Here is a 26352-nt window from a genome sequence, read left to right as displayed (position 1 = left end):
ATATTTTTTCAAGATGAGTCATGAGAGGAGAATCGTCCAGCCCATTGGGTATCTCACTACACCCCCATATCCCATGTTTGAAATTTGACAGAAAAAAAATTAAATTACATTCTAACTCAGCCCATAACTTTTGGTCGTCATAGCATTCCCAGAAAGCATGGATTATTGAGTCATTTGTGAATTTTGTCTCTTGCATAGTACATTTTATCCATTAGTTTATACTGGATTAAGTGTACATTTGTTAACTGTAATGTCATTAGTTATGCACCAACATTCCCTCCATCTTGTGCCAACATCAGTTATTTTTAAGTCTTGGTTCCCATAGTTTATATTTGTTTCTAAGAGATTGTCAGCTGGATATGCTCTCTGCAAGGTTTTGTGTATCTTATCATATGAACACCCTTTTCTCACTCAAATAAGATTTCCCCAAGGTTTCTCTGATGTCCCAAACATTATTGTGATATATAACTTAAGTTTCTTTTTAATTCCGTCAACAGGATGGGGGAGATATTGTGCCCCTTTCTTTTTTTCTTCTTTTTTATATATTTTCTTTTTGCATTTTCCAATTAAAAGAACATTCAAAACAAAAGTGAAAAGATATTAGACAACGATAGGACAAAGTGACAGTAACAGACGAGCGTAATTTTATATATATATATATATATATATATATATATACAAACATACAATAAGAAAATAATAATAATGAGACATTGATCACCTGCCGTAGGTTACATATTATACATTACGTGTGAAACATTATGTGAGGATTATATAGAGATTCAATCAATGAAATGTGGGGGGAGATTCTCCATATAGTCAAAAAAAGGTTGCCAAATTCTGTAAAATGTCTTCAACTTATTCCTCAAGCAGTATGTGATTTTCTCCAAAGGCATATAACTATTAACTTCAGATAGCCACATTGCAACTGCCAGGGAGGAATCCAATTTCCATTTCTTGGCAATACATTTCTTGGCAATCGCTAGCAATATTTCTGTTAGCTTTATAGTATGGCTTTGCCTAAGATTTGTGTTAGTAAAGTTACCCAGTAGACAGACCTCCGGGTCTAAAGGGAATACAACCCCGTGAATTGAGGATATGGTATCGCATACCCCCTGCCAGAAACCGTGTCGTTTTGAACACTGCCAAGTGGAATGGAGGAATGTTCCTTCATCTGAGCCACATCTAAAACATAGGGAGGAGATATCTGGGTTGAACTTGTGCAGTCTAGATGGGGTGATATAGAGCTGATGGAGGAAATTAAACTGGATCAGTCTGTATCTGGAGTTCAATGTGGATGTAACACCATCCCTGCATAGGTCACTCCATAGACCCTCATCAAGATCAATACCCAGATCTTTTTCCCATCTAAGTCAGGGTTTATCTAGCCCAGGCAGTGTTAGTCCTAACATAAGAGCATCGTATACACGGGAAATGTTCTTGAACAGTGGTTGGTCTGCGTGGCAGAGTTGTTCAATAGGTGACATCTTAGGTAGGTTCCATTGTCCCTTGAGTCACCCTAATAATGTTTCGTAGTTCTAGGTAGCTAAAGAAGTCCCTGTTAGGCAAGTGGTATTTCTGTTTCAGCTGATCAAAAGACATAAGAACTCCCTCCTCGTAACAATGTTCCAGAAAGAGTGATCCCCTTATCAGACCATGGTCTAAGTTACTATTCTGGAAAAACATCGGAATCAATCTATTGTTCCATAAAGGGGTTTTTAGGGAAAAGGAATCCCCCTCGTCCGAACAGCTCATGCAGTTTGCACCATGCCAGGACAGAATGTATGATTAAAGGGTTGTCTGTGATGGTTTTTATAGATTTTCTGTCCCATTAGTAAAACAATTCTGCCCCAGTGTCATCATTTACCTCAATCTTTTCAATGTTCACCCATTGTCAAACCTCTGAGCCAGAAACCTAGACTGTGCAGCCCAGTAGTACATTCTAAAATTGGGGAGGTTTAAGCCCCCTTGACTGTAATTAAGGGTCAGTTTATCCAGGCCAACCCTAGGGGTTTTGCCGAGCCAGAAAAACCGCCTGGTCAGCTTGTCGAGAGAGGAAAAAAATGCTGCGGGAACAGAGATAGGGAGAGATTGAAACAGATATAGAAATTTGGGCAGGACATTCATTTGAATTACATTGATTCTACCCAGTAGTGAGAGGTAAGTCCATTTACAAATGTTACCCTCCACCTTTTGCAACAAACTGGCCAGATTGAGTTCATAGAGGTTGTTCAGATTACCATCCACCATTATGCCCAAATATGTGAAGCCCATAGACGACCATCTAAAAGGAAACTTATGCTTGATTGTATGATGGTCAAAGACAGACAATGGTAAGATTTTGCTTTTATCGAAATTGACCTTATATCCAGAGAAATAACTATAACACTGTAGTAGGATCTGCAAGTGAGAGAGGGAGTGTTCTGGGTTTGTTAGAAATAAGATAAGGTTGTCCGCAAAGAGTGATAATGTATGTGTATGGGGGCCCACCTCAAAGCCATGTATATCAGGGCACGTTCTAATTGCCTCAGCGAACTGTTCGATGACCAGGGCAAAGAGGTGGGGGCTAATTGGGCAACCTTGTCTGTTCCCCCTATAAAGAGGGAAAGAGGAGGAAGTAAATCCCATTGGTAGCAATCCTAGCTTTAGGAGATTTGTAGAGTGATTTTATCAAATTTACAAACACGGTACCTAAACCAAACTTTTCCAAGACGCGAAAGAGGTATGGCCATTCAACCAAATCAAAGGCCTTTTCAGCGTCGAAGGAGACTGCGACACTAGGTATTTTGTTTTTGTTAGCAAGGTGAATTATATCAAAGAACCTTCTGAGATTATTGGAGGACAATCTATTAATTATGAAGCCAGTCTGATCTGGGTATTGTGCCCCTTTCTAAAGCAATTTCATCAGGTAATGTATTTTTGATTCATGACATTGATATAATTTATTTAAATGTATTATCTCAGCTGGAAAATTGAAAGCTTCCAAAGTTTTGAATAGAATATGCAATTTAAGACGGTCGAAAGCCTTTTCGGCTTCAACAGCCATTATTGATAAATATTTATCTATTTTTTTGCGTATTGCATTAAACATGTCCTTGTATTTGTTTGTCTATTTTTAATAAACCCTGTTTGATATGTATCAAGTCTGGTAAGACTTTTGCCATGCTAATGCTTATAAGCATTTGCACTTATTGTATTGTCACAATTTATTAAGCTTTTGGGTCTATAATCAGCAGGGGACTCTCCAGATTTTCCTGGTTTTATTATATCTGAAATAACAGTTTGGTACATGGAACTAGGACGTACTGAGCGACGAGTGTTGTCATTTGTGTAAATAGGTGTACTTTGCCCTAAAATTGTGCTTTTCTCCATGCTAATGTTTTAATAGTATCCAATATTTATTTTTGGGTGATCTGTTTTTAGTGATTGTTTTGAGTGCTGATAATTGCTTCAGGGTTCTTGAGTCTAAGGCTGGAGAATCCATCCAACTATTTTTTAATTCGGATTTATATACATTTTCATAGAAGCTTTTAAAATTGTCATTAATCGCACTGTTTCTAATTACCGCATTTGTATCTATTAAAACATAAATGTAGTGTTTTGTGAGAGCTGCCAGATAGGTAGCATATTTATTTGCCATTAAGTAGTGTGCTATATTTGAGTTTAACCTGTAGTTGTTGGCTCTCTTCAAAAGTAAAAGATCATATTCCTAATTAAGTTCAGAAATGTCTTTCTTGTTTAACTTAGAAGTCTTTACACTGGCTTTTTCTAAGATAGAAATTAAAATTAAAGAAAAATAAGTCACGAAATCAGATTGAACTTTTGCCGAGTATGAGATTATCATTCCCCTAATGTACGCCTTAAAGGCATCCCAAATTATATTGGGGGTCGGCTTTTCTTTGTCTGCTATTTCTAAATTGGTAATGTTTTTTAATGGTTTCAGGTATTTAATACATTCCGGGTCCAGAAGATGCACTCTGTTCATTCTACAGATTCTGTCGCTAAGTGTATTTTCTGTTGATGTAATTAGGCATGATACCGGACAACGATCCAATATCACTATATCGTGCATTTTTGGGAATAAAAATGGTCAATTCTTGAATAGCTTTTCTTACTTTGAGAAAAAAAAGTAAGTCTTAGTTGGGAATAGTAATCTCTAGGTGTACTGTAAATTATTTGCAGCGATGACTCATTCTAGCCTCTTTATTACTATGTCTGTCAATCTTATCGAACTTGTAATGTGAGTCACCTGCCCTAAAAAAGTTCCTGGCTGGATTTGATCTAATATAGCTTGCATTCTATCTAAAAGCACCAGATTTGCCCCGGATACAAACAAAATCACGAGCCTTGGTTCTATCTGAATGTTTTTTCAAATTGTGTTATTGATATAGCCTTGTTCTGTTCTCTACCTATTTAGTACTCTTAATAACCCAATTCATGTTTAGTTAAAAAGAATACAAGATAAAAATAGATGACACCATTCAAACCAATGAGGTTTCAGAAATATAAAGCCAATTATCTCAGAATCATCTTTTTGCAGACAGAACCTTATAGTCCTAAACTCTCAATATGTAACATACTTTTTAGACTTAAGGCATATATGTCACACAATGTCTGGATGAAATATTCTACCCAGGAATATTAAACACTGAAATCTGTGGGTCCTTTCTGCTGACAACAATGAAAATGTGTATTTGTCTTTAATACTGGGTTTGATCTAAATGTCAGAAGCTATCCAGGGGAATGGTTACTATTATGTTAGAGTAGAATGTTTTTTCTGCTGGTGCATCCTGAGGTAGCTCCTCTCTGATAACCTCTTCCCACAGTGAGTACTGGCGAAGGGCCGTTCTCCTGTGTGGATTTTCAGGTGCATCTTCAGCTGGTCCTGGCGGGAGAACCGCTTCTCACACTGCGTACAGCTGTAGGGTTTCTCCCCTGTGTGGACCCTCTGGTGCCTCTTCAGGTGACCAGCCTGGGCGAAGCGCATGTGACACTGGGTACAGCTGAAGGGTTTCACCCCTGTGTGGACTCTCAGGTGCCTCTTCAGGCTGAAGGAGTGAGAGAAACTAGCCTGGCACAGGTGGCAGCTGAATTGTTTCTCCCCCGTGTGCATCCTCTGGTGTATCTCCACCTGTTGGGGGAAACTGAAGGCTTTCCCACAGAACGAACACGGGAAGCGCTTCTCTTTGGCGCCACCACCTTTACTGATTCTATCTCCACTACTGTCATTTGTCAATGGGCTTGTGTAGCTATTTAGTGTTGAGGCACTGTCATTGTCTGAGGTCTGGTTTAACATAAGGAGAGTGTGAGGAGGATTAAGGCCAGGGAGTGTCTGTGTTATCGCAAGATCCATATTACAGTTGATAGATCCTATAGAAGGCAGGCTGAAGGAAGCACCTGTTAGGGGGTCAACATGAGGCGCGATCAGTCTCTCCGAATCACAATTATAGGAGCAGGACGGAGCATCGTAAGCCAAGTCTGTACTCTCCCGCCGCATACGTTCCCTTTCCTGTCCCCGCAGACCAAATCTACGCCTCGTCCTGGTCTCAGCCAGTCTGTTGTCATGGAGACTATGTTCAGATGTTGTTTTGGGTTCGACTGTCTGTTTCTGGTTGTGGTTAACAGTGTTGTTCCCCAGCCCAGAGTTGAGGACGCTGTCCCATCCCCTGACCTCCACTATGTCACCTCTGGGCCAGGCCTGCTCGGTGATGTTGTTCACTGGGCCCTTGGCAGCACCCGTCTGGGTCTGGGAATCCAAAATGGCCACCCATTCTCCTTGGTTAGCCTCCAGCCAACCACCTGCAGGAAGAGATTAGAAAATAGACTTTACAAACACGGCAGAGAGAACTCTACATATGGAGTTGTTGTTGTATGTAAACATAAGTTATATTGATTTCATTAAAGAAAAACCAATAGCCACTATTCCCATTGAAGATATAATACTGTTTGTAGGCTATATGTGGGTCTTTCTATTAACTACTTGTTACAGCTGTTGATAAGTCCCTGCTAATAATCAGACCATGTCATTACATTAAGATAAGGGGGGTACATAGCTCTATATTCAATACATTTCACAAGTTCATTTAAAACCTGTTTAACCATTCTCATGGTGGGTGTCTTAATGGATTTGTCCAAAATCGGGTGACATTACTTTTCTGTCCTTGCATTTATGGCTGTGTAAGTTGTGGTATCATATAATAAGCATTAATCAGTTCAATTATACTTTAAACTTGAACCCTGTAAGATCTACCTTGATCTAGCTGTCGGACAGTTTTTTTGTACAGAGATCTCAGAAATTCAGTGTAACTACGTAACATTTTGTGCCTCCTTACACTGAGTATAGTGTTAGGAACATTGCTCTTTCCATGACAGACTGACCAGGTGAAAGACCTATGATCCCTTGTTGATGTCACTTGCTAAATCCACTTCAATCAGTGTAGATGAAAAAGAGGAGAGGATTTTTAAACCTAGAGACAATTGGGACATGGATTGTGTATGTGTGCAATTGAGATGGTGAATGGGCAAGTCAAAAGATTGAAGTGCCTTTGAACAGGGTATAGTAGTAGGTGCCAGGCCTAGGGCTGTGTCGGTCATGAAATTTTGTCAGCCTGCGATTGTCATGCAAATAACTGCCGGTCTCACGGCAATTGACCGTTAAGTAACAAACACCTTTAGCATCTCCTGGCTTCCACTGATCCATTTAATATAGCCTACACCACAATACATCCATTATTTATTTTAGTCGGGTCTAAATAAACATGATGTGAAGAAAACTATTCAAAAGAGGATCCCAGCTTTCTTGTGCTGCTATATTTATTGCTAAATTCTTAAAGTTAAGCACATTAATCCTCTTTACAACTGGTGTAGCCTACCTAGCACACAAAGGCGGTGCATGAGTGTCAAGTTTGGGGAAGCTAATTTTCACCATAAAAATGCAATCCATGCATCATCGCATTTGCAGACTTATGTGAGAGAGCCTACTATTCGTTATGTGATGAGTAGATTGGATAGTCATAATTTAGGTTAACAATATAACTCAAACACTGTTCTCAAAAAAAGGCCGCTCAATGCATGGCTGAGTAAGGAGAGTAGGACTAGACTATATGCTATATCAGATACGTTTCTTTCTTTGCACGGGAAACAAAGCTTGATACTGACAAACAGATCAAAAAACAAAGAATTGTCCATATAATAGGCATACGAGAAGGGGAGACTCAAAGGAGGAAATTATTGTCCAAAAACAAACTTAAGTAGCACTGACCCAACAATGATAAATGGTGAATATGCGCAGTGAGCACTCACCAGGGATATTGCCGATTCTATCGGTTGGTGCCAATAAGATATACTGTTGTTCGTTCAATGAAATTGAGAATTTTGATAACTGAAAGACAGATTAGTCTTTTCATTGTCTTCTCTTTACAGCAATAACCATTTGCTTTCCAAACTATTTTTTCCCGCGATTGTATTTTGAAATATTGAGATATGCCTGGCGTGGCCTCTACTCTTCACAGACTCGACAATATATGTAAAGACCAGATTAAATTAAGAATAGTCTGATGGGTGAGAATATGATCAAGTGCTTGTCAAATAGTGAATGAGAGATGATGAAGTGTACAACCTGCGCAAGAAACGGAGCAGAGCTCATGCCTTTTCATGAAACTTTTTTCAAATCGTCATAAGTCACATCATGCGGTTAGAAATGTATAAAATATGTTAACGTATAGCCTAATTTTTGTATCACCACTAAAGTTGCATAAATGTCTCTAAATTAAGCAGATGGGAGGACCTATTTCTTTGTTAACCACTCAACACAGAAGCCGCATGTGCGCACTCCCTCTGAAATCGTTTGGGGAAAATATCCTTTCTATTTTATTCAGCTATGTTCAATTGTATTCTTCATACTATTAAATGATATGAAATAATGCCATGGAATTCTAAGCAAATCTTGTCTGCTAAATTAACTAGTGTAGCCCACAGCCATATGGCATAGACCTAACATAAAGACAACTCAGAATATGTTCTTCTGAAATAGGCTACATTTTCTTCACATCATGTTTATTTAGACCTGATTAAAAAAAATAATGGATGTATTGTGGTGTAGGCTATATTAAATGGATCAGTGGAAGCCAGGAGATGCTAAAGGTGTTTGTTACTTAACATGATGTGCACGACTTTGAGACTGCACACATTGAGCCTCATTCACAAGTGATAATATATAATTCACAAGTTATAATATTGTAACCCATTGGACTATTCTCAATTTAACCTCGTCTTTACATATACTAAATAATATATATGTGTGAAATTAGTTTTTTTATTTAGAATGGACCACTATCATGCACCTGTTGGAACAAGGGTAGAAAGAAATACATGTCATCGTATTCACTTAAATAGAAAATGGAAGACTCTTTTCCTGTGGTTCATTTTTATGCCAGCCAGGTAGGCTACTCCTGTTGTAAAGCAAATTAATGTGCTTAATATTATGAAAGTTGACAAATAAATATGGTAGGTCTAACCTTTAGAAAAGCTGATGGGATCCTCTTTTTAATAGAGGCCATCAAAACTCTTGATTTTTGATTGCATTGATGTCAGAATGATTAGAGCAGGGCACCCCAACCCTGTTCCTGGAGAGCCACTGTCCTGTAGATTTTCACTCCAACCCTAATCTACCACAACTGATTCTAATAATTAGCTGGTTGATAAACTGAACCAGTTTAGTTAACTGGGGTTGGCGCAAAAACCTACAGGACGGTAGCTCTCCAGGAACAGGGTTGGAGACCCCTTGGAATAGAGTGACAATAGAGCGCTAAGTACCAGGCGACTGGCAGTTAGCAAGTTTGGTATACTACTAATGACCATCAGCGACAAAGCTCAGTTTTGGAGAAGCCTAGTTACCGTCACATGGAATTTGACTGTGGTCATGACTCGGTAATACGGTCACCGTAACAGCCCTAGCCAGGCACACTGGTTTGAGTGTGTCAAGAACTGCAAGTTTCCCGTGTGTATCAACAATGATCCCACGACCCAAAGGACATCCAGCTAACTTGACACAACTGTGGGAAGCATTGGAGTCAACATGGGCCAGCATCCCTGTGGAACGCTTTCAACACCTTGTAGAGTCCATGCCCTCCCAAATTGAGGCAAAAAGGGGTGCAACTCAATATTAGGATGGTGTTCCTAATGTTTTGTACACAGTGTATGTTACGGGGTGAAACCCGTTTTAATGGACACATAAATCCCCAAAAATGGATGCTATTGCAAAATCGAATGCTTCCAACCGAATGAGTCACCGTGATACTTAAAACCTAAGTCGATACAGTCATTAACGTGGTTCTTCAATAATTACATAATACTTGTTGGATGTGCCTTTGGTGTCGAGTTGTTTAATTACACTGTGATATTTTCACACATCATCATCTGATCCAGAGAGAAATTTTCTGAATGACAAGTCGAGTGAGAAACAGCTGTTGTAATAGCACATGCGATGCAACAACAAAACAAGTGCTGGAAAAAAGGTGTTTGCGAAGAATGTCTCATTCAATACGCCGGGGAATACAGTTGTGCCTGGATCCAAGTTGGATCCAATATCCTTGTCAAATTGATGTTGATCATAAGTTGTTTTCTGCTTTATTTGCAGCAAGGTCAAGTTAGATTTAACAGAGAACCCATCTAGGTAATGAGTTCATTTTTTCATTCCTCGGATTCGACACCGAGTCTACTGTGAAGGATAGACTATTGCGCAAAACCCAATGCTATTCCTATGAATTATTCTGGAAGTTTAGCCTACTTGGAATTGGCCTACCTTGAAAATCAGACATTTCCTGAATTTGGTGCTACATCTTGGCAATAATGTCCTTGTAATTATTGTAACCAATCTATAAGTTCACCTGCTCCCTTATATTTATCCCTGATTTGTTTTTTGACCCGTTTCTGTGAGAAATGTGGCCACTTTCATTTGTTTCTCGCTGCTTCAATTGAAGGGTGTTGTGCTACTCTGTTTCTGTAAAACCACGTGTGGTTATTATGAGGACGACAACATCTAATGTTTGCTTCAACCTGTCTTTCCATACAAATCCTTCCAGTACAAAAGGAACCTGGTTTTTAGTGGCTTCCTCTTCATAAAAACAGAGCTGGTGAGATACAAATGGTGAGATTAATGCTACTGCTATTCATTGATTTATTATGTGTGGCTCCATCAGAAGTTAATAATAATTTGTATATCAATGCATTGACAAGGTCTAAAAATCCATTATTCTTAAAGTGGTAATGGGGTCCTTGAAAATTACAATTACGTGCATGAAAATATCCCTGAAAGTCCTTCAATTTGGCTTGCCAATGTCTGTATGAACCCTGCTTAAAGGATGTATAGTCTCGGGCCTATGTTGTATAGGTGGTGTTAAGGGAAAATTTGCATATATTCCTCTAAGTACAGGTATGTGGAACTGCATGAAAATTATTTTCATTTTGCTTCAAACCATTTAGAAATGTTGATCCTAATGTCACACATTGGCCCCATTATTTATAGAAAGACCCATGTATGTATCCCTTACCTTGTTCCCCCACCTTTAGTCCACTCAGCAGATCAATGCTCTCTGGTTCATCTTCTATTGTTTCTTCTTTGACTAGCAGCAGATCAGGCTTCCCATCCTCCATGTCTACTGACTGTAAGAGATACAGAGTGAGAGGATGTTGGATCCAGAAATCTGATATGAGCACCCTGCTATGGAGCATCTTCTGATTGGCCAATGAGGGATTGCTATGAGTACTATGCAAACATATTAGTTGATTTGATACTATGCAAACATGTCACTTAATTTGACATACTTACACTCTTTAATAGTTTTATCATTCAAATGCATGGTCAAGACCTGGGCCCGTATCCACAAAGCGTAAAATAGTAAGATTGCTGATCGTGTATCAGGTCCCCACCTGTCTATATAGTCTTATTCATTATTATCTAAAAGGCAAAACTGATCTTAGATAAGCACTCCTACTCTGAGGGGATTTGTGGATACAGGCCCCGACCTAATACCATTCAGACAGCAGTTCACAGTGGGTTTACCTCAGTGAGACTGTGTGTGGTCCTGTGCTGCTCAGCTGGTTCCTCTGTGAGTTCAGGAGGTATAGTCTGGTTGTCCTCCATGACCATGTTCTCCTCAGGGTTCACCAGACCCTCCTCCCTCCCCAGCAGCACCTCTAGACCCTCCTCGGGAAGAGAGAGGTGATACAGATTGCACAGACATACACTCCCTCGGGTACATACACACAGATAATAACCACACTTTCAACATGGAGTGTTTACCCATCCCCACTATTTTTGGGTTCTATATTGTAGTTACAGAATGACTTAATTGTTGTTAAACCCATCATGGTGGACATTAAAATTATGTGGGTAAAAACAAGTCATCTATGATAAGTCAAAAGTCAGACAAACTTGACTAAACTATTTTTAGGTGTACAGTAGGTATACTTTAGTGTGAGGGTATGTGTAGGTATATTTAGTAAGTGTAAATTGGTTATAAAGCCTCGTCGGGTGTATGCAGAATAGGGTGAGATCAGATATTAAAGAGTGTCTCCGTAGCCATGTTTCCATCCAACTGAAGACACATTTTCATGCGAATATTCAAAAACAAAATGCGCATTTTCCCACCAGAGATGCGTTTCCATCAAATTGACTTGTTGCGGATGAAAGCTGTATGTGATGATGTAGCGCACATAAAAATACCTTTTACAGTTAAATTCCATGTACCGAATAAAAAATACAAGTTAAATGGGTTTCCATCACATTTTCAACTCTATTGATGTTTTTCTCAAAAAAGAATGTAGGCAGTATGCCCACTCTGGTATTGGCAGTGCGCTCTAGCCAACAGTGCTATCTGCACACTGTTGGCTAGATCGCTCATATAGCCTACATGATGAGATTATTATTACGGACAAAAGAGCGATATTATTTGTATTTGTCAAACGGCAGCCAAGCATCCATCATCATGTCACCAGAATAAGGCCCTCAATATTTATCGGAAAGGACCATCTAGTTCATCACCATGAACTTTCACCACCCTGTGAAATCCCTCATTATTTATTTCATATTTTGCCTAAACTGTTTCTGACAAGTTGTAGCGGGAGGACCACACAACATTAATGTTTCCACCGACATTTCTCGCATAATTGACTTTAATCAGTCACAAAAAGATCACATCTCGTCTAGCGTACTTTGTTTTGTCGACATTTGGAAAGTTTACCGAAAATGTGTCCATCAGGCCCGTCGTTACATTTTTTTTATATTCCGACATGTACTTTTCTCACATAAAAAGATTGGATTGAAATCTTGTTAATTTCAGTCTTGGAATGAAAAGTCCCATTTTATGTTTATTAAACATAAACAAGTGTTAAATAAACCATATGACAACATAATATATCCTACACAGTAACAAACACAATATGTAACAGACTTTTTAGGCTTATATATGCCTTATAAATCACACAATGTCTGGATGCAATTTCTACCCCGGAATATTCAACACTGAAATTTTTTACTCTCGTTATTCCAAATGCATCTGTGGATCTTCTCTACTGACAATGAAAATGAATCTTTGTCTCAGGGTTATATCTAAGCTGTCGAGTGGAATGGTTACTTTCTATGTTATAGAGTGGAATGGTTTTTCTGCTGGTGTATCCTGAGATATCTCCTCTCAGAGAACCTTTTTCCGCAGTGCGTACAGGCGAACGGCCTTTCTCCTGTGTGGACCTTCATGTGGTCCTGGCGGGAGAACCTCTTCTCACACTGTGTACAGCTGTAGGATTTCTCCCCTGTGTGTACCCTCTGGTGCTTTTTCATGTCGCCAGCCTGGGCAAAGCACATATGCCACTGGGTACAACTAAAGGGTTTCACCCCTGTGTGAACCCTCTGGTGAATCTCCACCTTTTTGGGTCAGCTGAAGCCTTTGTTACAGAACACGAGGAGGAACTTTTTCTCTTTACTATTGCCTGATGTGGCTCCCCCTCCCCGAGCCTGAGCTCTAGCCATGTCGTTTGAGTTCAATACCCGATTGAAAAGGACGCGGCCGTGTGAATCGGAAGTCCCCATCGACGTGGACCCTGATCCCTGAGCGTGTATAAAGGGAAGAGGGTAGTGACATTTGGATTTGTCTCTAAGCTTCCCCTGTAATCTAAGAAATCTGTGCCCTGTGACTGTCTCCTCTGTGACTATCTGCATTCCATGCAGGAGGAGCGTCACCCTCCACTTTCACATCATTATAACCTCCTGTGTGTAAGAGTCTGTGTCTGTGTGTTACAGTTAATGTCTTGGTGTCTGTCTGTGACTTGAGGATGGCATTCAGCGTTCCACTGACCTCCGTGATACTGCGCCGGGTCCTGGGCTGCGCTGGGGCGGTGTCCTCCATGGCTACAGCCGCCTCTCCAGCCTGGATGTCTCTGCTGTGCCGTAGGTCATCCTCTCCTTCAGACCTCTCCTGCTTAACCCCAGGACCTGCAGCCTCTGCATCTGTAGACTGACACAAGAAGAGAAGAGGTTATTACTGGTACAGGAGTTTAATTGGATAACAATGTTGTCAGGAAGTCTCACAAGCTCCCATGGCATATAAATAAAGATGTTCATGAATAGGGGAGCCATTGTGAAATAAAGAGGCTACATTGGATGTACATTTGATCTAAATACTATTATACGAACCTCTATCACGATAACATGTTGGGTTGTGGTTCTACTCCCCTCATCAACAGTGATTGGTTGGTCATCTCCCCGTGTATTGTGTCCCACTGGCTTCACAAAGCTCCTGTGGCCTCCAGTGAAATGTCCTTCACCTGCGAGAGTACATTTTTTTGGGGGGGTGTTTAGGTTAGGGACTGTCAATGCTCAACTATATATTGTACACTATTGACAGGTCTAGAATTGGCAAGGATGTAAAGTAACACTTCGCATAACTTCATATATCATGCCTCATTGTATTAAATTATTAAATCATAGGAAATGCATTAAACATGAATCTAGTTCGAATATGATATTGTGTCTTTGTGCAAGAAATTATTGCATACATACACATCTACAGTCACACATGTGCAGAGGGGAATGGGGCGAGAGGCACTGAGCCATCTATGAACCGCGGCAGGCCGCGCACCTCGGGCCTACTGCAAAATGTACCTCTTGCCATTCCTCTGTATCGGTCGAGAATCTTGACACTACTGGGACGACTGGCAACGACGCGGTCCCGTGCCACCTTCAGTTCCAGTAGTTGTAGTTTCCTCCGCAATCCCCTGTTTTCTTTCTGGCTTTGAGTGATTTCCAATCCAAACACTGCATAGTCGTCGTCTACGAGTTTACAGATTTCTGCCACGGCTGCATTCGCTAGCACCTCCATGATGGAGGCTATTTGAGTGTGAAAAACCATACAGTTAGAGTTGGCCATTGTAGCTAACGTTAGCAGCTAACTAGCATTACCTAGATAACGTATATCAACAAAGACTGGAATCCAACGCGAATTAAATACTACGTGGGGTAAATTTGTGATGCTGTGCAGTTAAATTAATCATAATCTCATATCCATGGTGTTAATAAACGTCTAAATAAAAACGCTAACGTGAAAATTGTTCTTGGTCGTTTACTTCCGTTTACATGGATGATTGGCATCATAGTTCAAAGGTTGTGGCTAAATTAAAAGAGGTTGCGCTGGTGACGCTCATGAAACAAGAGGAGCGTTCAGTATGCTGCACGTTTGCTACGTTGCAGAAGGGTTTGTACTGAACAACACGTTTCCCCAAAACGTTCGTGAACAGACTTTGAGATACGTTTGCTCCGGTTTGGTGGGAGTGACAAGGTGTGCCTTAAAGCAATAAGCGAGGTACTGTATTTAAAGGGCAGTGGCCATGCTGACAGTGTTCACCAAACCACAACCTCACCCCCTCCACGTTTTCAATTGGTCATTCTGTACAGCAATTATCCATCAAAAATACTGAACGCAGCCCAGTTTTAATCATGGTAGCAAATTGAGTTACAAAACCATAATGCGTCTGCAAAAATCATCTGTCATTCTGAAGTCTAAGATGCCTAGTTTATGGCACTGTGTCTACATTTTCATCAGAATGTTGTACATTTTCACCCAAAATTCTTATCTTAATGCGTTAGAATTAAGTCGTTTTATACAATGTTACTTGAAAAAAAACATGGGGCATCATACAAACTGCGACAGTTTAACCTTTCAGTATTCAGTACCCAGATCCAGTTACCTTGCAAAAAAAAATAAAAAAATCAAGAGTGATAGGAATGCTCAAGGAGACCCCAAATAACATATTTATGTGGGGTTTGGTTTGCATCACTTAAACCCCGGTGTTACATATAGGTAACACACTTTCAAGTGGCTTTACTTTCCTAAAAATTTACATTATTCTTAGAAAGTGTACTCAGCCGTCTCTGGACATTGTATAAGCATTTTGCATGCATTGGATTTCAGAAACTCAACTTTTTGACAAAACGTTCGTGGACAGACTTTTTTGATTTTACTACTGAAAATCAGAATGGTCTCGGGACCATTCGGAGGAGGATTTGGGATTTTCAGTAGTAGTGTAATTACAACGATTGGCCACCAGCGGGTGCCAAAGGTGTTTATGGGGATGTCTTCTTGAAGATAGTGGTTTCCTTTTATGTATTAATCATGTACAGACGCGTAACCAGGTGTTTAAAGACAATGTTACAGATATATAACATTGGGCTTTAAAGGGTTAATCCTGAAGAATATTTATTGTTCTGACAAATGAAAATTAAAACTAATGTGCACGTTGAAGCAGATCCCTTTGGTCAAGTCAGGTATCTTCTAGCATGCTAGCAGATACCCATAGACTTCCAGTCGTTGCACTAATGCTAGTTGGCTTGTGAAACTACTATCAACTTCCTTCATACTGGACACAGAGAGATAAAAAAAAATGGCATCCACGAGTTCATCTGACTCTGGGGAAATAGATTAAGGGTCTCAGTGCCAAAATCCTGAAGTATCACTTTGAGGTTATAAAACTGTCATAAATAATGCACCGTGCAAAATCATGTATTATAGTGCATACTATGTACTGATACATCAAAATAAATAAAAGTTGCAATATTATATTTCAATTGAGTAATTCAGTCATGTTTTTAGTTGTCCTGCTTTACCAACTGTAGCTAGCTAAAGTAGTACAGCAAGGAGTAGTTAAAGTGGGACAGTCTTTATAGGCTTTTCCAATGGAGGAAAGACATCCAGTTTACATTAGAAACCTGTACTTTGGTTTAGGCAGGGCTCTGGTTCTTGTAGTACTGGTTGTACTGTTATCCTGTTCATTTTTGGCACCAAGTAGAACTATCGCTGGTTAAATTCTGAAAAAGTGGGACACTTTTTTCATACCCGGCCTCTGTCACCTCTTTTGATAGATTTCTGAAGATAGATTTCTGAAATCATCAAGATGTTTCCTATTCACACAAAATTGAAATTAATTGTAATTTGGATACAATTAACAACTATCCCAGTTTATCTAACCTGCTGTCCTAGTTTACCAAATGCAAACTGAAAATATGGTTTTGGCTCAGTGTACACAAATTTGTCATTTTTGTGTGATTAGAAAACATCTTGATGATTTCAGAAATGTATCATGTGTTGGGCTAATATGTTGGATAGATGTCGAAAGAGGTTACAAAAGATGGAAATGCAAAAAGTGTCCAACTTATTATGAATTCACCCTAAATCATAAAAATTATATATTATTTGAAGTTGACATAAAACCATTATATTTATCACGGAAAAACACATTTCTCATTACTGTAAAAATGTTTCAAGTTCCTGTAAAATCTCCAATCAGTTTTTAAATAAAGTTTATTCACCCATGATGCATCAGTAGTTCCTATAGGGTCCAATCTGTCAAAATGTGGTTCACACCTTGTGATTTATGAGGGGGGTGGCAGGAAGTAATACAATTAAGTTGTTAAATTAGATAACCTCATGGTTTCACCCATGGTTGTAAAAAATGATGTAATGGCTCAATTTAGTTCTTTAACACTTAGATAAACTTAAGTGGAATTTTTATTCCTGGTTTAATGTTGGTAGATGTTATTTACAATAATATTTAAGGGTGCCATTAATTGTGAAACTTTGATTTGGAGGACAGTGATTTTTAATTAAATCAATAAATGATTTTGTTGGGTTCCATTGAAACATTAATAAAGTATAGTATTTTTCACGTTGTTACTTTGAGTTTCTCTCTATAATTATATTGTTTATATTTTTTAAAATATTGTTTGTGTATTGCCAGTAATTTTGGAGCCCACTGTGTGTGTGTGTGTGTGTGTGTGTGTGTGTGTGTGTGTGTGTGTGTGTGTGTGTGTGTGTGTGTGTGTGTGTGTGTGTGTGTGTGTGTGTGTGTGTGTGTGTGTGTGTGTGTGTGTGTGTGTGTGTGTGTGTGTGTGTGTGTGTGTGTGTGTGTGTGTGTGTGTGTGTGTATATAGTTATATAATAAGTATATATAAGTTAGAGATGCACAATATATCGGTGAGCATGTCAGAATCAGCCGATATTAGCTAAAAATGCCAACATCGGCATCGGGCCCGATATCTAGTTTAAAGCCGATGTGCAAAACCGATGTCAAAGCTGACGTGCATACCTAGATGATGTAATGACGCCGCGAAAAATACAGCGCTACACAGAACAAAAGCAGAAAAAAACTAAGCGCACACTTCCAACAACTAAACAAGTTCAAGTCAAACAGTCATTTGAAAGAGTAAGAACATTTCAGCGAGATAACTCAAAGGTGAAATCCATTAAAATCAAGATAATGGAATTCCTTGCCCTTGACAATCAACCGTTCTCTGTTGTGGATGATGTTAGCTTTCGCCGACTGGTCGAGCCCCGGTACACACTATTTTTCAGATGTTGCCCTATCGGAGTTACACAGTATTGTTGAAACGTACATCTATGAGCTACTTGCTATGGGCATCACTGCTATTAGCTTCACGACTGACATTTGGACCAGTAATGTCAGCCCCATAGGCATGCGGAGTCTGACAGCACAGTGGGTCGACGAGGATTTCGTACTGAGGAAAGCTGTATTGCATGCTCAAGAATGTGCCAGTTCACATACCGCTGCTGCCATTTCAATGGCATTTGAGAACATGTTTGAAACACACTAGCTAGCTCCATTCGAACTGACTCAAGAAATAAGCTCATCAACTGCGTCTGCAGCAGACGTGATACCCTCTGTCATGGCACTGAAACGCCTGCTCAACAAAACTGCCGACACAGACCGTGGGGTTAAAACTTACAAAAGTACTCGAGGCTGTGAACAAGTGATTCGGTGGCATTATCTCTGAGCCTCTTTACGGTGTCATCACCATGCTAGGTACAAAGGCCGCTACTTCGATGCAGACAAGAAACAGGGTTTACGTGAAATGTTACATACACAGCTGGCCAAGATGGAAACGGACAGAGTGACAGTGTGCACCGATGAAGAGATGCCATGGACAGACAGGGCTGAAACGTCACTGCTTGACATGTATGATGAAATACTGGTTGAGAATGAAACGACTGAACAAATGAACAACGAAACAGCACAGCAAGTAAGTGAAAGAAATAGGTTTTGATTATGTTTCACTGGTAATGGGGACACGTAAATTAGAGGTCGACCGATTATGATTTTTCAACGCCGATACCGATACAGATTATTGGAGGACCAAAAAAAAGCCGATACTGATTCATCAGCCGATTCCTTTTATTTATTTGTAATAATGACAATTACAACAATACTGATGAACACTTATTTTAACTTAATATAATACACCAATAAAATCAATTTAGCCTCAAATAAATAATAAAACATGTTCAATTTGGTTTAAATAATGCAAAAACAAAGTGTTGGGGAAAAAAGTAAAAGTACAATATGTGCCATGTAAGAAAGCTAACATTTAAGTTCCTTGCTCGGTGGTTCCTTTTAACATGAGTCTTCAATATTCCCAGGTAAGAAGTTTTAGGTTGTAGTTATTATAGGACTATTTCTCTCTATACGATTTGTATTTCATATACCTTTGACTATTGGATGTTCTTATAGGCACTTTAGTATTGCCAGTGTAACAGTATTGCTTCCATCCCTCTCCTCGCTCCTACCTGGGCTCGGACCAGGAACACATCGACAAGCCACCCTTGAAGCAGCGTTACCCATGCAGAGCAAGGGGAACAACTACTCCAAGTCTCAGAGCGAGTGAAGTTTGAAACACTATTAGCGCACACCCCGCTAACTAGCTAGCCATTTCACATCGGTTACACCAGCCTAATCTCTGGGGTTGATAGGCTTGAAGTCATAAACAGCGCAATGCTTGAAGCATTGCGGAGAGCTGCTGGCAAAACGCACGCAAGTGCTGTTTGAATGAATGCTTACAAGCCTGCTGGTGCCTACCATCGCTCAGTCAGACTGCTCTCTCGAATCATAGACTTAATTATAACATAATGACACACAGAAATACGAGCCTTAGGTCATTAATATGGTCGAATCGCGAAACTATCTCGAAAACAAAACGTTTATTTTTTCAGTGAAATACAGAACTGTTCAGTAATTTATCTAATGGGTGGCATCCGTAAGTCTAAATATTCCTGTTACATTGCACAACTTTCAATGTTATGTCATAATTACGTAAAATTCTGGCAAATTATTTCGCAAAGAGCCAGGCGGCCCAAACTGTTGCATATAATACCCTGACTCTGCGTGCAATGAACGCAAGAGAAGTGACACAATTTCACCTGGTTAATATTGCCTGCTAACCTGGATTTCTTTTAGCTAAATATGCAGGTTTAAAAATATATACTTCTGTTTATTGATTTTAAGAAAGGCATTGATGTTTATGGTTAGGTACACGTTGGAAAAACGACAGTCCTTTTTCACGAATGCGCACCGCATCGATTATATGCAACGCAGGACACGCTAGATAAACTAGTAATATCATCAACCATGTGTAGTTATAACTAGTGATTATGAATGATTGATTGTTTTTTTTTATAAGATAAGTTTAATGCTAGCTAGCAACTTACCTTGGCTTCTTACTGCATTTGTGTAACAGGCAGGCTCCTCATGAGGCAGGTGGTTAGAGCGTTGGACTAGTTAACTGTAAGGTTGCAAGATTGAATCCCCGAGCTGACAAGGTAAAAATCTGTTGTTCTGCCCCTGAACAAGGCAGTTAACCCACCGTTCCTAGGCCGTCACTGAAAATAAGAATGTGTATTTAACCGACTTGCCTAAAAGGTGTAAAAATATATATTTTTTATTGAAAAAAATTAAATAAAAAAAATTGGCTAAAATCGGCATCCAAAAATACCGATTTCTGATTGTTATGAAAACTTGAAATCGGCCCTAATTAAATCGGCCCTAATTAATCAGGCATTTCGATTTATCGGTCGACCTCTAATGTAAATACCAACAAAATAACTTTTTGGTCAGAGTGGTGTTGTGTGTGTGTGTGTGTGTGTATCCTTTACTTAACTAGGCAATTCAGTTAAGATCAAATGCTTATGTACAATGACGGCCTAACCCAACTAAACCTGGAAGACACTGGGCCAATTATGCGCCGCCCTATGGGACTCCCAATCACGGCCGGATGTTATACAGCCTGGATTCGAACCAGGGATGTAGAGACACCTCTTGCACTGAGATGCAGTGCCTTAGACCGCTGGGTCCATGTGTGTGTTAACTATTTAATTGTACTATAATGCTTAAAAAATATTGGTTATAGGTATTGTTTTTTTGGGCACGGAAAATATTGGATATCGGCCCAAAATGTCATATCGGGACATCCCTAATATTAGTGTTTTATTTTTCATTAATGTTGTCCACTTTGACATTGCGCATGTTGTATCTCTATCACTGATCCATCCACAACTATAGCAACACATCAACAATACATAGGCCAATATCCAGCTATATCCCTCTTATTACAAATGAGACTCATTATAAATGGGAGTTGAGTGGCACAGAATGAAAGTGCAATTTAGCTGACAAATGCATGCCGTAAGAGATAATAATATTGGCTCCTGGCTGTCAGTCGGGTGGTAAGGGTAGGCAACAACATATCTGCCACACTGATCCTCTACAAACTATCATGGTCTAAACACACCAAGAAAGTTGTGAAGAGGGCACGACAACACCTTTTCCCCCCTCAGGAGACTAATAAGATTTGGCATGGGTCCCCAGATCCTCAAAAGGTTCTACAGCTGCACCATCAAGAGCATCCTGACCGGTTGCATCACCGCCTGGTATGGCAACTGCTCAGCATCAGACCGTAAGGTACTACAGAGGGTAGTGCGTACAGCCCAGTACATCACTGGGCCAAGCTTCCTGCCATCCAGGAAATATATACCAGGTGGTGTCAGAGGAAGGCCCCAAAAATGGTCAAATACTCCAGTTATCCAAGTCATAGACTGTTCACTCTGCCACCGTACAGCAAGCTGTACAGGATCAACAAGTCTAGGTCCAAAGGGCTCCTTAACAGCTTCTACCCTCAAGCCATAAGACTGCTGAACAATTCATCAAATGGCCACCTGGACTATTTGCATTGACACCCCCCTGCCGTTTATTTACACTGCTGCTACTCGCTGTTTATTATCTATGCATAGTCACTTGACCTCTACCTACATGTACAAATTACCTTGACTAACCTGTAACCCGCACATGGACTTGGTACCCCCCTGAATATAGCCTCATTATTGTTATTTTATTGTGTTATTTTAAACAAAAATGTTAGTTTATTTAGTAAATATTTTCTTAACTCTATTTACTTAAAACTGCATTGTTGTTTAAGGGCTTGTAAATAAGCATGTGACATTTTATTTTATTTGATAACATCAGATAGATAGATGCATGTGCACACACGTGTAGTATGTGACAACAGCAGGATCATATCAAGGACAGCGTCACAAATGAATACATAAATACCCATTGAAGCTTGACGATGAGTTGCTCATTTGAATCAGCTGTGTAGTGCTTCTTCTGTGTGGGGAACGACCAATAGGTGAGTTTCCCTGTCGATCCTGCTTTTTTGTTACACATCCATGGACTTATCAACACTAAAGAACCATTTTATCATCAATAAAACATTCCTTTCTGAAAAACAAATGTCAACGCTAGCTATTCTTTCATGGAATTTGAAACGGATACATTTTCCTATCAAATGGTCTCGCCGTCTTGATATTCTAGCAAGAAACCATATTGATATAGCAATGCTCCCAGAAACACACCTGCTCTATAAGGACTCACATTGAATGCAGAACCATTTGTACAAACTGTCTGCTTTTTCCATCAGCCCCAAACAAATCTAAAGGTGTAATCATAATGATGCAAAATCAAAATCACCATCTTAGGTAAAGACCCGGACTTAAGAAGGCAGAATCACTTTCCATAAATGTATCCATAATGGAAAGAAACTATTTATTAATGTGTACCCTCCCCCATAAAAAAAATATGAATGTGTACGCTCCAAATTCATATGATCAAACGTTATTTGATTGCCTGAACAGCATATTGTTAGATATAACTGAATTCCATCTGTTTATCCTACATTCTGTGATCAATTTGAAATTGAACCAAATTCATTCATAATGATCAATACAAATTCACTTGGTGACCACCGATTCTATGGGATGCCATCATTTTTTAAAGAACACCTTTGATGCAGCTGCATTTGCATCTGGGTTGAATAAATCACAATGAAAAAAAACATCAGAATTTGAAATGTTAACTGCATTAGAGCGTTCTCAACACAAACTATTTTCAGACCAGGTAGCGATGACTATTTCCAAAGTCAAGACTGAACTTCATTTAATGATAAAAGTGGGTTTGTTAAAAATCGTTTAACCTCGGATAACCTCCGTCGACTATTACAGAGCCTTCAGAAAGTATTCACACCCCTTGACTTATTACACATTTTGTTGTTACAGCCTGAATTTAAAAGGAATTAAATTTAGATTTTGTTTCACTGGCCTACACACAATTCCCAATAATGTCAAAATGGAATTATGTTATTTGACATTTTTACAACTTATTTAAACATGAAACGCTGAAATGTCTTGGTAAAATAAGTATTTTGTTATGGCAATCCTAAATAACTTCAAGAGTACAAATGGGCTTAACAAGTCACATAATAAGTTGCATGGACTCACTCTGTGTGCAATAACGGTGTTTCACATGATTGTACCCCACACATACAGTTATCTGTAAGGTCTCTCAGTCAAACAGTGATTTTCAAAAACAGATTCACTGGGCATTCCCAAAACATACGGTATGTATATAGATCCCGACTGATCCAAGAGGGCAACCGTTTACAAAGATTATCGCCAGAGAGTTTCATCTGGAAGCGGCGATATGGTGTAGAAAAACATTTGTGAATACATTTTAAATTAATCAACTGGTGAGATGTTTTATGAGAAAACATTGTTCCATATCACCTTCCAGTTCAACTGTTCTCCAAAACCTATTAGTTCTCTGCTCCAGATGGAAGTGACCGCAGGTGAACACTTGTCGATCGAGTTAAGTTTGGAGTAGAAAGTGGAGACCAGGCCAACAGATTTGGGAGTATTCAAAAGAGTCTCAACTACGGGATGGGTGGCAATAAGGGAATCACAGGATACTCCGTATTCTTTGAAAGCCAAGCGGAGCATAAGGGGGGGGAGTCCCTGGGAGATTATATGATTCTTTGAAGTCTTGAAAAGTATGAAGACCTGAATTGTCAAAGATGTCACTGAGGATGAAAATATTTCTACTAGACAATTGATGAAAAACAAAGGGTTTTGAGCCCGATAAGTTTAGGTTATTGTCCATAATGGAGAATGGCTCTGAAAAGGGAATGAGGTCATGAGATGTCTGTTGGCCTGTCCCCACACTTTAACTGCATTATCAATTATTGGACCCATTCGGAGACGTATAGATTTTTGCATAGAGCCAGAGAATAAGAGGCATTGTAGCCTAATGGGTTTCATTAATCTATGGGTATTTTATGTTGAAAACAATTCCTATTTGTCTTTGATGCAGGGTTTGATCTAAAATGTCAGAAACTATCAAGTGGAATGGTTACTTTCTACGTTACAGAGTGGAATGGTTTTTCTGCTGGTGTATCCTGAGGTAGCAGCTCTCCGAGAACCTTTTTCCGCAGTGCGTACAGGTGAATGACCTTTCTTCCGTGTGGGCCTTCAGGTGCATCTTCAGCTGGTGCTGCCGGGAAAACCTCTTCTCACACTGGGGGCAGCTGTAGGGTTTCTCCCCTGTGTGGACCCTCTGATGCCTCTTCAGGTTGCAAGCCTGAGCGAAGCGCATGTGACACTGGGTACAGCTGAAGGGTTTCACCCCTGTGTGGATCCTCTGATGGATCTCCACCTTCTGGGAGCAGCTGAAGCCTTTGTTACAGAACATGCAGAGGAACGGTTTGTCTTTATTTTTGCCCGATGTGGCTGCCCCTCCCTGCGTCTTGGCACTTTGGTCTTTTGAGTTCAATACCTGATCGAAAAGGACGGAGCCATGTGAATCGAAAGGTCCCAATGACGTGGACACTGGGTCACGATCCCTGAACACGTGTAAAGGGGAGTGAGTGTCGACATTTAGATTTGTCTCTAAGCTTTCCCTGCAATCTAAGAAATCTCTGCCATGTGACTGTCCATCTCCTAGGTGACTATCTGCATTCCATGTAGGAGGAGTATCGCCCTCCACTTTCACAGTCACCTCATCTACCACTATAACCTCCCCTTTCTTATCTAGGCACCCTTCAGAGTATACACTACTACTGTACCGGTTCCAGTCCCCTCTAAACAGATCAGACTGTGTCTCTAAACCCAAGGATATGTGGTCAGGGTCCATCTCTGTGGCGTAAGAACAAGACAGATCATCAATGCCAGTGTAGAACGCATCACCATCTCCATGGGAATTAACCGTCCTCTGGCTCTGGTGAAATACTGGTAAGTACTCTGTGCCAGGAGCAGCCAGTGGCCCCAACCCCAGTCTCTCTGGGTCTGATCTGTGGTCAGATCCTGTGTGTAAGAGCCTCTGTGTTACAGTTAACGTCTCTGACTTGAGGACGTCGTTCAGCGTTCCACTGACCTCCGTGATGCTGCGTCCGGTCCTGGCCTGGGGCGCAGCGTAAGCGGCAAGGTCCTCCGTGACTACAGGGTGCACCACTCCAGCCGCTGGTCCAGACTGGATGTCTCTGCTGTGCTGTGGGTCCACCTCTCCTTCATTCCTCTCCTGCTTGACCCCAGGACCTGCAGCTTCTGCATTTGCAGACTGATAAGCAGAGAGGAGGTTATTACCGGTACTTGAGTTGAATTGGATAACAATATTGTAGAGAATTCTCACAAGCTCCCCTATGGCAGATCAATACGGATGTACATGTAAGCAAATTAATAGATGGGGGAGCCTTTCTGAAATAAACGTGTCACATTTCACATACTGTAATTTTTTATGTTACACTATGACACTAACCTCTATCACGATAACATGCTGGGTTGAGGTTCCACTCCTCTCATCTATAGCTATGGGTTGGTCATCTCTCCACACGTTGTGTCCCGCTGGCTTCACAAAGCTCCTGTGGCCTCCAGTGAGATGTCCTTCACCTAAGAAAGTGATTGGGGCAAAAGGGGTGGTAAAAGTCAGGTACTTTCAATGCTCAACAATATATTGTACACTCTTGACACTGTCTAGAATAAAATAAAGGTCAAATAATGGTCAAATAACACCTAATTAATGAGGTAAAGTATTGTATTCTATCTAAAAAACTGACCAAGACTCAACTCTGGATAACACATCTGAACACATGCGCAACGGGAACGGGTCGACAGGCCCCGCAGTCTCTGCCTTCTGCTAAATGTACCTCTTGCCATTCCTCTGTATCGGTCGAGGATCTTGACACTACTGGGACGACTGGCGACGACGTGCTGTCGCAAAGTTCTCTCTGCGCGCTCCCGTGCCACCTTCAATTCCAGTAGTTGTAGTTTCCTCCGCAATCCCCTGTTGTCTTTCTGGCTTTGAGTCATTTCCAAACGAAACACTGCATAGTCGTCGTCTACGAGTTTACAGATCTCTGCCACGGCTGAATTCGCTAGCACCTCCATAATGGAGGCTATTTGATTGTGAAAAACCATACAGTTAGCCATTGTTAGCTAACTATACCTAGATAACGTCTATCAACCAAGTCCCGTCTCCAATTCGTATGTGATGCTGTTAAGTTAATAAGTCATATTTAGAGTTACATCGTGTTAATAAACGTATAAATAACAGCAATAGAAAAAGCTAACGTAGAAATGTTTTTTTGGTCATTGCTAACTTCCGTTTACACTGAAGAGAAAGGACGTTTTTGGC

The 26352-nt window shown here is 40.1% G+C and overlaps 2 protein-coding genes across 5 annotated transcripts; both read right to left on the bottom strand.

The window, feature by feature from the left end:
- Positions 1-1232: 1232 nt before the first annotated feature.
- Positions 1233-25218, bottom strand: LOC124001625 (zinc finger protein 271-like). Of its 4 annotated transcripts, none has more exons than XM_046308587.1 (6): positions 25096-25218; positions 13691-13821; positions 13353-13511; positions 11063-11206; positions 10551-10662; positions 1233-5799 (listed from the first exon to the last, which is right to left on the bottom strand). In XM_046308587.1, the coding sequence occupies exons 3-6, from the start codon at positions 13401-13403 to the stop codon at positions 4754-4756; spliced, it is 1353 nt and encodes a 450-aa protein (XP_046164543.1). In that variant the 5' UTR covers positions 13404-13511; positions 13691-13821; positions 25096-25218; the 3' UTR covers positions 1233-4753. The 4 variants fall into 4 exon arrangements, with proteins under 4 accessions (XP_046164543.1, XP_046164539.1, XP_046164540.1 ...); XM_046308583.1 differs by lacking the exon at positions 25096-25218 and adding an exon at positions 14159-14642; XM_046308584.1 differs by lacking the exon at positions 25096-25218 and adding an exon at positions 14159-14642 and having other exon boundaries at positions 11063-11203.
- Positions 23676-26352, bottom strand: LOC124001658 (zinc finger protein 14 homolog). The gene is made up of 3 exons (XM_046308649.1): positions 25865-26352; positions 25477-25607; positions 23676-25278 (listed from the first exon to the last, which is right to left on the bottom strand). The coding sequence occupies exons 1-3, from the start codon at positions 26145-26147 to the stop codon at positions 24088-24090; spliced, it is 1605 nt and encodes a 534-aa protein (XP_046164605.1). The 5' UTR covers positions 26148-26352; the 3' UTR covers positions 23676-24087.

This window comes from Oncorhynchus gorbuscha, linkage group LG17 (assembly GCF_021184085.1).
Source record: "Oncorhynchus gorbuscha isolate QuinsamMale2020 ecotype Even-year linkage group LG17, OgorEven_v1.0, whole genome shotgun sequence".
NCBI classification, from domain to species: domain Eukaryota; kingdom Metazoa; phylum Chordata; class Actinopteri; order Salmoniformes; family Salmonidae; genus Oncorhynchus; species Oncorhynchus gorbuscha.
The sequence above is the reverse complement of the archived record's forward strand: the minus strand, read 5'-3'. Positions and strand labels throughout refer to the sequence as shown.

Coding starts and splice junctions, on each gene's coding strand:
- LOC124001658 (XM_046308649.1), bottom strand. CDS start 26,147: ATGGCTAACTGTATGGTTTTTCACAATCAAATAGCCTCCATTATGGAG. Junction 25,608..25,864: donor ATACAGAGGAATGGCAAGAG/GTACATTTAGCA, acceptor TCACTTTCTTAG/GTGAAGGACATCTCACTGGA. Junction 25,279..25,476: donor AGCATGTTATCGTGATAGAG/GTTAGTGTCATA, acceptor TCTGCTTATCAG/TCTGCAAATGCAGAAGCTGC.
- LOC124001625 (XM_046308583.1), bottom strand. CDS start 14,423: ATGGCCAACTCTAACTGTATGGTTTTTCACACTCAAATAGCCTCCATC. Junction 11,207..13,352: donor CCCGGCGCAGTATCACGGAG/GTCAGTGGAACG, acceptor TCTCTTCCCGAG/GAGGGTCTAGAGGTGCTGCT. Junction 10,663..11,062: donor CCACACACAGTCTCACTGAG/GTAAACCCACTG, acceptor TATCTCTTACAG/TCAGTAGACATGGAGGATGG.